The sequence below is a fragment of the Salvelinus alpinus genome, chromosome 19, assembly GCF_045679555.1.
Source record: "Salvelinus alpinus chromosome 19, SLU_Salpinus.1, whole genome shotgun sequence".
Classification (NCBI taxonomy): Eukaryota; Metazoa; Chordata; class Actinopteri; order Salmoniformes; family Salmonidae; genus Salvelinus; species Salvelinus alpinus.
This window is the reverse complement of record NC_092104.1, coordinates 37,677,735-37,687,964: the sequence shown is the minus strand read 5'-3', so window position 1 is coordinate 37,687,964 and position 10,230 is coordinate 37,677,735. Positions and strand designations below refer to the sequence as shown.

The window sequence follows — 10,230 nt, the reverse complement described above, 5'->3', positions numbered from 1 at the left end:
AGTACTGCACTCCAAACAGACAGGCCTGGACTGGTAAACAGGTGGTGCTGGGGCAGCTGAGGATGAGTACATGGGGCGTCTTCAGAAAGCCTGATCAAAGGGACGCTGCCTTAGCCGCCAGTCAACCAGACAGCCTGATTTATGTCACTGTGTCAGAGCACTTTATGACTGCAAGCAACAGCAGCAGCCAATGCACAGGTAGCAAGGCAGGATTCCAGTTCCACCACACCTCCATACACAATGGGAGAAAAGCTATGCAATAAGAGTAGGGGCGAGGAAATAGGAATTGGGTCATCGTTCTTATAGGTGTACGACTATATCTTAACTTGATGTCCTGGTTTTAAGGGATCAGCTGAAGTGATGATGTTACCCTGCTGGTTTTCCCCTCCCTGAATGTGAGTCAGAGACTGTCAGAGACTGACTTCCAGAAGGCCTGTTCTGTCACATTAACTGTATGTTTACAGCACCCGGCCACACAGACTCTTCCCACTGTGCAAAAACTGGTTAAATCAACGTTTTTTCCGAATCATTTCAACAGAAAAGTTCAATGTGATGACATTGGATCAATGTGGAAAACTGATTTGATTTGCAAAAAGTCATCAGGTAAGTCCCCCAAAAGACTGTTGCTACATTAACTGCTGTAGAGAACTATGCAAGTGTCGTATTAGCAGGACATTTGTTGAGAGGAGAAGTTGCAAGGAAGGGAAGGGTGAGAGAATGAGAGTGTGTGTGAGAGGGGCTGTGGGGGATGAGTTGGTCCTTTCAAATTGGGGCCATGGTTGGCTTTAAGATATAATGATCTGAAGACCCTCAGCCCCAGTCACATGCCGGCTGCCAGATTCCCCACTGGGACAAACAAAACATGCCGTCTACCACACCATCGCTAGGGACAACAACTGGGCAATGAGAGGGGCTATGTGGCACACACATTATATAATGAGACACTCGGCTGATTGGAATGAGACACTTGGCTGATTAGATCATAGCAGTTCCAGACCATACCCAGTTAATAATAAAGCCTTTGCACTGGCAGTGACGTGGAATAACAAGTGTAATCATTTGTGATATAGTGGCTGCAAAACACAAACTTTACCTCAGAAAAACAGTTTTATATCAAAATTCAGAAGCATGTGTAGTTTATTCCAAAACATTTTGGGCTGACACTACTGTGCCCTTGCTTGCATACTTCAGAGTGTTTCCCTTTGAAAAGAGCAACTGAAGCGTACTTGGAAGAATACGCCCCAGAGGAGAGGGTGGTAACTGTCATTTATGTTTACAGCCTTGGGGGGCTGTTATCCAGGTGGCCTCTGTTGAAGCCTTCGAAAACACTCACCTTTTTCTGCAACACAGAGTATCAATAGACACTGCTTGACTTTGATTCAGCTGTGAGTCATGTGCTTTTCACTGTTAAAACAGGTTGGGCTGATGCTGGAACTTGAATGCCCTCGGGGGAGAGCACATCATTTACACTCAACCTGCGACATTATCAGGGTCTGGGAGTTCTCATGCATAAAGCCATACAACCTTAAAGTTCAAATAAAGGTGCACAATGTTCCTTGTTTTTGGTGGTTTCCAAAATGGTCCATTCTGCTATAAACTAATGGAATTGAGGGCAGGTGAGCTCATATTAGTGTTGCTTTCACTCAACACTTGACTTGTAGTTGGAAGGAGATGTGCAATTCATTGTTTACAATGCGAGAGCATTTAACTCCCACCCAAATGAGTACGCTACCAGATATATTACTTTCAGTCAATAGTCTACCATGCTATTGAAAACTTGTCTTAGTCAATATGACAGCCACCTGAAATCCAGGCCAGATGTGTCTTTAGAAATATCACTATGCCTGGGTGATAAGAGGAGGGTAGATGACAGATATTGTGTATTTTGTTTGCAGTTATAAACCTCTTCTCAAAGCCAAACCCTTCAAAACAGCCTAATCCTGTCCTGAATGACTGTAGGATTATTACATAACCCCCATCCCTGAAATACACACACATGAAAACACACGTGATTGAATCAGTGGCCTGACAAAAAAAGCACAAAAAACAAAATGATTATCTTTGTGTTATATCAACTTAACTGCATAGACGTTCATCTATAAGGCCTACAAAAGTCTGAGCAGAACTGTAATTAGAGAAAAAAAATGAAAGCTGTGGACTGATCATCTCAGTAACATAATCAAAGCCTGACTTGAGTGAGTTCTTAGAGTGAGAGGATCATACCAGACGCTTATTTGCACATTTGCGCTCTGAACTTAATCACAAGAAAAAAAGGTACTAAAATCAAAGGCTCTAGATAAAAAAAATGACCTGATTAGATGTTGCAAATGGGATGAAAACTGGGAAACAAAAGCAAAACAAACGTAAAAGCCTTTGTTGATGTATGGAACATGGAAGTGAATACATTTTAATAGGAGTGGAATATAAAAGCCTCACTTTTAAAAATGGTTGACACTACAATAATACAAAAGTGCTTTGTTCGTAATCTCTTTGATGTCATCAAACTTTTTTCTATTAGTCATCTCTAATAAATGGCCATGGAGGGAGTGGGCTCTGGATTACCCATGATGCCTTCCTTCTCAACAATTACAACAAAGTGTACAGATGCCATTGTTCTTCATCCTGTAGGTACCTCACTGAGAGCTCACTCCATTGTATCAGGTATCAACAGAAGTCTGAGTATTCATAAGGCTAACTTCAAACACCAATTTGTTTTTATGTAATTAAATGCATAAATCTCTCAAAAGAGAGAGATAAGTCAAGTGTCAAGCACACACTCAGTGGATGATTGAAATATACCATAACGTTACATCAATGGTTAGTGAGGACTATCTTCAAATGTCTAATGTAATAATTTGTCATACAAATTGAGAAATGTGCTTTTTGTAAAGCCAATGGTGAATTCATTCACACTACAGATAAACCCCATACAGTTATAATATACAATTCCAGTTTTTAGGACATTAAAACTGGAATGTTTCATTTATTTTTTATAAAATATTAACTTTAAGAAATATATGCAAATGTTCCCCTGTGCTATAAAACAGCAAAGCAGAAACAACAGGAAAACTGTCTGTACAAATGATTACTTTTGCGATGTCTAGTGCTTGTTGATTTATGGAATGAATTTGCTTCACAATAGGCAGTCAATGCGGTCCAGAGCCCTTTTCAACAGCTGCTTTCTCACTTCAGTTCAGTCCAAACATGTATGGCACTGCTTTGACTTCCATTTAAAAGCCACACAACGCAACACTATAGGGTCTTGATCTCCCAGACCATTCACTCCCTTTGTCAGTGGATTCACTTTCATTGTCTTTAATCTGTTTCTACAATACTTGTGTATTTTTTGCCATTAAGAAAAACATATATTGCACATTATTCAAGCAACCCAACGACACATCCAAATTGTTAATTCCACTTTCTTTGTCTTGGAAAGAAAAATATTTTTTTCTCTATCATGTAAGTGGTTCCAGGAGTAGCAGATATTTTAAACAAAGGCAGTTATTTCTTGTAGCTTGATAATACTTAAAATAAATATGAACATTGATGTGTCTTTTGTTGGCACTCTGATTATAAAGTCTGTTTTAGGTAAGGGCTCTAGAATGGTTTTGGTTTCGCACACTGTCTGTGAGGGCGCCAGCTCATACGCATGTCGGAGGGGGCCTGGTAGGCTCATACTTCGTGTTGTGCCCTTTAAGTGCTGGGTGAGGCTTGATGTAAGGCCCACTGCTTGTGAACACACTGGCAGGCTTCCTCCTCGTCCTCTTCTTCAACTTCCTGCTAAACACATTCTGCCACGACTGCAGTGTCTTTGAGGTCCATATCCACATGCCACTCGTGATGCCCACAACTAACAGCATGAAGATCTTAACCATGAAGATCTCCACAGCCGGGATGGAGCTCTTCATACCACACTCCTCAGACTCTGCATTGTTCCTGCTGCTGTCAACACACTTCTGCTCCACGGCCAGGCTCCTCCAGTAGTCCATGTTGAGCCTCTCGTAGAAGTAGCAGGCGATAACGCAGGTGGCCGGTACAGTGTAGAGGACCGAGAACACTCCGATCCGCACCATCAGCTTCTCCAGTTTATCCGTGTTCTCCCCCTCCGTCTTCATGACCTTGCGGATGTGGAACAGGGCCACGAAGCCCGACAGCAGGAAGGAGGTGCCGATGATGAGGTAGCAGGAGAGTGGGATGAGCACGAAGCATGTGAGAGCTTTCACGTCCATGCTCCCCACGTAGCACACCCCCGTCAGCTCGTCCCCCGCCACCTTCCTCATCACCAGGATCATGATGGTCTTGACGGCCGGGATGGCCCAGGCTGCCAGGTGGAAGTAGCTGCTGTTGGCCTCAATGGCCTCGTGACCCCACTTCTTCCCTGCAGCCAGGAACCAGGTGAGTGTGAGGATGACCCACCAGAGGGAGCTGGCCATGCCGAAGTAGTAGAGGATGAGGAAGACGATGGTGCAGCCCGTGCTTTCCAGTCCCTCCTGGATGATGTACTGGACCCCACTGTCCCGGTCACAGGCGATGTTGTCTGCCCCCACAAACAGACGGATCAGGTAGCCCACAGAGTAAACACAGTAGGACATAGAGAGGAAGATAATGGGCCTCTCAGGGTATTTGAAGCGCTGCGGGTCGATAAGGAAGGTGAGGACAGTGAATGAGCTGGAGACGAAGCAAAGGATGGACCAGATGGCCATCCACACCAGAGAGAACTGCTTATCTCCCTGACTCCAGTACACATCCACTTTGGGGTAGCACTTGGGAGCACAGGACTCACTCTTCTGTACATAGTGGAACTTGCCTGGGTTACTACAGGTCTCCTTGCTCTCCTTGTCCTTCACGTGCAGGTCCTGGCCTTTTATGGGCCTCTGAAGCCTGAAGTCAGGAGGCTGGGTGTGGGAGCCTTTTGGGGACTCATCTGAGCCGTTGTTGGGGGCCTCCATGCATAGGTTGTTTGGGTCATTTTTGTTGGGTAGTCTGGAGCAGTCCAGGGAGGCAGGCCAGTGGAAGTTGAACTGCTCCATGATAGGGGAGCACTTTTGCCTGGCCTGCTCACACATCACTCTGCAGGCAGGTATGGGGGTGGACACCTGCTCCGTGCACATGGGTGCATACAGCGAACAGAGAAAAAACTTGAGGTGAGTGTGGCATCCAAACTCTATGAGAGGGACAAACTCATGTATCTTGATGGCTGCCTCATTCTGGTCCTCGTGGCCCATCAGATTGGGCATCCTAGTCATGTTGTAACCAATGTCCTTACACAGGGAGATGACAATCTGTTGACATCTCCCCTCACCTGGCCGGTCTGGGTCTATGGAGCTAATGGCTGAGCAGCCACAACTCAGACAGACCAGCAGCACATTGACAAGGGTCAGTTTGGCAAAGGAATGCATAGTCTCTCCTCTTTGATCCTTTTAGTGGCAAACAATTGAAGATAAAATGTAACTTCTTAGAATAACGTAGAAGTTGCGTCTCATAAAGGCAAAGACTACTAAAAACCTTTCTGTAGATTATTTTTTATGAATGAGCCAAGCAGTGGATGAACTCACAATTGTCTACGAAAGACCATAGTTTCTCAGTTTTTACTTGTAATTCCTTTGATTCGAATTTAACTCTAGAGAGAATTCCTAACAAGTGTGAATCATTTTCTCGCAAAATAATTGTCGCTTACCATAATGTCCATGCTTTGAAGTGTATACATTTGTTTCAGAATAATCCAACATGTTCAGAGAATAAACGGGTTTGCAGTAGTTGTGTCTAGTCCGTCGCACAGTTAATTTTTTCTGTCCGTCTCGATGTTTTTTTTATTGGATAAAAGTGTTCCGATCCAGACAAACGTTCCAGCGGTTATCAAAGCGCGTTCAGGACGGATTCCTTCTGCCTCTGTCTTGCTGCACGAGTGGAACCAGTCTGTTGTAACTTCAATGTTTAGGCTACCAACTTAACTCAATTGTTCTTCCTCTTGCTCCGCGTTGGGGTTTCGTTGGGGGTATGTGCATACTCACGACAAATCCACGCAAACTGTGTAATAACCTAATAATAACTAAAACAGAGCAGAGATCTACTCCTAACTGCACTCCAGAGACAGAACAAATTAGTTTGGAGTGGTTGGTGGCACCGCTCGTTTGAGTTGGTCGTCGCCACCGTCCTCGGCTAACCTGCCAAAAGATCCGCCTTCAAAGACAGCTACTTTGCATAAGAAAGATGAAAATGACACGGTGATTATTTTCAAATCGTGCGTAACAGCGTGCATGTTATTTTTTAGAGCTTGTTCGCAGCAATCTACTCATTGGTCATTTGTTCTATTTCCGACTAAAACTTTAGATCCAAAAGTGTCCGAATTTAGCACTTTCCAGCGCAGGTAGTATGCAGACACCAAACGCAGCCAAAGACTACCCAACTGGCTCTCTGGTTCTCTTCAATCGAGATATGTTAGTTTCTTTGCCACAACGGACAATTTTCACGGTCCTTGTATTGTGGGAAAATATAATTAGTTGAGAGAACAGTTTTTCTCTCCCAAATTCCCCTTATGTATTCTGTGAGTCGGGTAGTGGGTTAAATTGTTGTCAAAAAGTAGGCTAATGACTAGGCCTATCAATGCCACTCAGAAGCAACAAGTTAAAAACCACTATAAAGGAACCACTCAGAATGCGAATAATGCTTTTCTCTCTATTTCCAACATAATTGTAGTCTATGGAAATCCCCATTTCATCACATAATAGCCTATTCATATTTGCTTCGGGAATAGGCTACCTTGTACACTAAAATCCATATTCATTTTCACAAGGGAATTATGCTCAGAAGGTACTGCATCATTTAGCATAAAGTAGGTTATTAGTACTGACTCGGACATCACATCTATTTACACTTTTCTCCATCAGGCATAATATTCACATTAGTCCTCAGGGATCTCCTCTGCCCTTTAATGTCTGCACATGTATGGCCATCACGAAGTGCAGTAATATTTCCACTTAACCAGTTAAAGTCTAAAAGCTGCTCACTACCTTCCACTGAATACACATGCTCCATTCTAACCAAACAGGAACATTTTCACAATCTACCACTAAATAATTAACTCTTGTTCATTTACCACTCTAATACATTTTACCAGACACTTTTCACAATCCACCAATAAAACATTTTATAAGATACTTTCAAACCAATTATCACACTTATTTAGACCTAGAGTGTTGTTTCTTTAAAAAAAATGGTTGAATGTTTCAAGCTTTCCCCCATGATCAGAATCAACATATAGGCCTACAGCTTTGACATCATGATTGACTTGAAATCAATCTTCTTTCTGTAAGAACGTACTATCATAACAAATGTCTGATTATTTGCACATTTGTTTCACAAACTGATGCTGTTTTATTCTTTAAGTAAAATATGTCTGAAAATCTGTTATATAATAAGCTTCACCACGTACCCTTATTAATAAACACACAATGTTTGAATCCTGATCTTCGCAACCATTTTATAACCTATGAGAACATTACATTTTAATCTTTCAATTGTGTATGGGCGGATTATGATGATAATAAAACACCTGAAGGAGGCACACTGAGACAAATCCATTTCAGTCTTGTTGGAGATAACTAATCATCTGCATCTGATGCAGGCCTAGCCACGGCAGTAATCCTCTGGTAGTGTCATAGTGGCACTGAGTGGCCTGATGCAGGCCTAGCCACGGCAGTAATCCTCTGGTAGTGTCATAGTGGCACTGAGTGGCCTGATGCAGGCCTAGCCACGGCAGTAATCCTCTGGTAGAGTCATAGTGGCACTGAGTGGCCTGAGGCAGGCCTAGCCATGGCAGTAATCCTCTGGTAGGGTCATAGTGGCACTGAGTGGCCTGATGCAGGCCTAGCCACGGCAGTAATCCTCTGGTAGTGTCATAGTGGCACTGAGTGGCCTGATGCAGGCCTAGCCACGGCAGTAATCCTCTGGTAGTGTCATAGTGGCACTGAGTGGCCTGATGCAGGCCTAGCCACGGCAGTAATCCTCTGGTAGTGTCATAGTGGCACTGAGTGGCCTGATGCAGGCCTAGCCACGGCAGTAATCCTCTGGTAGTGTCATAGTGGCACTGAGTGGCCTGATGCAGGCCTAGCCACGGCAGTAATCCTCTGGTAGGGTCATAGTGGCACTGAGTGGCCTGAGGCAGCCTAGCCACGGCGGTAATCCTCTGGTAGTGTCATAGTGGCACTGAGTGGCCTGAGGCAGCCTAGCCACGGCGGTAATCCTCTGGTAGAGTCATAGTGGCACTGAGTGGCCTGAGGCAGGCCTAGCCATGGCAGTAATCCTCTGGTAGAGTCATAGTGGCACTGAGTGGCCTGAGGTAGGCCTAGCCATGGCAGTAATCCTCTGGTAGGGTCATAGTGGCACTGAGTGGCCTGATGCAGGCCTAGCCACGGCAGTAATCCTCTGGTAGTGTCATAGTGGCACTGAGTGGCCTGATGCAGGCCTAGCCACGGCAGTAATCCTCTGGTAGTGTCATAGTGGCACTGAGTGGCCTGAGGCAGACCTAGCCACGGCAGTAATCCTCTGGTAGGGTCATAGTGGCACTGAGTGGCCTGAGGCAGGCCTAGCCACGGCAGTAATCCTCTGGTAGTGTCATAGTGGCACTGAGTGGCCTGATGCAGGCCTAGCCACGGCAGTAATCCTCTGGTAGTGTCATAGTGGCACTGAGTGGCCTGATGCAGGCCTAGCCACGGCAGTAATCCTCTGGTAGAGTCATAGTGGCACTGAGTGGCCTGAGGCAGGCCTAGCCATGGCAGTAATCCTCTGGTAGGGTCATAGTGGCACTGAGTGGCCTGATGCAGGCCTAGCCACGGCAGTAATCCTCTGGTAGTGTCATAGTGGCACTGAGTGGCCTGATGCAGGCCTAGCCACGGCAGTAATCCTCTGGTAGTCTCATAGTGGCACTGAGTGGCCTGATGCAGGCCTAGCCACGGCAGTAATCCTCTGGTAGGGTCATAGTGGCACTGAGTGGCCTGAGGCAGCCTAGCCACGGCGGTAATCCTCTGGTAGTGTCATAGTGGCACTGAGTGGCCTGAGGCAGCCTAGCCACGGCGGTAATCCTCTGGTAAAGTCATAGTGGCACTGAGTGGCCTGAGGCAGGCCTAGCCATGCCAGTAATCCTCTGGTAGAGTCATAGTGGCACTGAGTGGCCTGAGGCAGGCCTAGCCATGGCAGTAATCCTCTGGTAGGGTCATAGTGGCACTGAGTGGCCTGATGCAGGCCTAGCCACGGCAGTAATCCTCTGGTAGTGTCATAGTGGCACTGAGTGGCCTGATGCAGGCCTAGCCACGGCAGTAATCCTCTGGTAGTGTCATAGTGGCACTGAGTGGCCTGAGGCAGACCTAGCCACGGCAGTAATCCTCTGGTAGGGTCATAGTGGCACTGAGTGGCCTGAGGCAGGCCTAGCCATGCCAGTAATCCTCTGGTAGAGTCATAGTGGCACTGAGTGGCCTGAGGCAGGCCTAGCCATGGCAGTAATCCTCTGGTAGGGTCATAGTGGCACTGAGTGGCCTGATGCAGGCCTAGCCACGGCAGTAATCCTCTGGTAGTGTCATAGTGGCACTGAGTGGCCTGATGCAGGCCTAGCCACGGCAGTAATCCTCTGGTAGTGTCATAGTGGCACTGAGTGGCCTGAGGCAGACCTAGCCATGGCAGTAATCCTCTGGTAGGGTCATAGTGGCACTGAGTGGCCTGAGGCAGGCCTAGCCACGGCAGTAATCCTCTGGTAGTGTCATAGTGGCACTGAGTGGCCTGAGGCAGGCCTAGCCACGGCAGTAATCCTCTGATAGTGTCATAGTGGCACTGAGTGGCCTGATGCAGGCCTAGCCACGGCAGTAATCCTCTGGTAGTGTCATAGTGGCACTGAGTGGCCTGAGGCAGCCTAGCCACGGCGGTAATCCTCTGGTAGGGTCATAGGGGCACTGAGTGGCCTGAGGCAGGCCTAGCCACGGCAGTAATCCTCTGGTAGTGTCATAGTGGCACTGAGTGGCCTGATGCAGGCCTAGCCACGGCAGTAATCCTCTGGTAGTGTCATAGTGGCACTGAGTGGCCTGAGGCAGACCTAGCCACGGCAGTAATCCTCTGGTAGGGTCATAGTGGCACTGAGTGGCCTGAGGCAGGCCTAGCCACGGCAGTAATCCTCTGGTAGTGTCATAGTGGCACTGAGTGGCCTGAGGCAGGCCTAGCCACGGCAGTAATCCTCTGATAGTG

General features: G+C 46.5%; 1 protein-coding gene across 1 annotated transcript; it reads right to left on the bottom strand.

The window, feature by feature from the left end:
* Positions 1-1,119: 1,119 nt before the first annotated feature.
* LOC139545495 (frizzled-10-B-like) lies at positions 1,120-6,175 on the bottom strand. The gene has a single exon (XM_071353318.1). The coding sequence runs from the start codon at positions 5,397-5,399 to the stop codon at positions 3,642-3,644; it is 1,758 nt and encodes a 585-aa protein (XP_071209419.1). The 5' UTR covers positions 5,400-6,175; the 3' UTR covers positions 1,120-3,641.
* Between the last annotated feature and the right edge of the window lie 4,055 nt (positions 6,176-10,230).

What these genes read in the sequence shown, in the direction of transcription:
- LOC139545495 (XM_071353318.1), bottom strand. Translation starts at nt 5,399, where the DNA reads ATGCATTCCTTTGCCAAACTGACCCTTGTCAATGTGCTGCTGGTCTGT.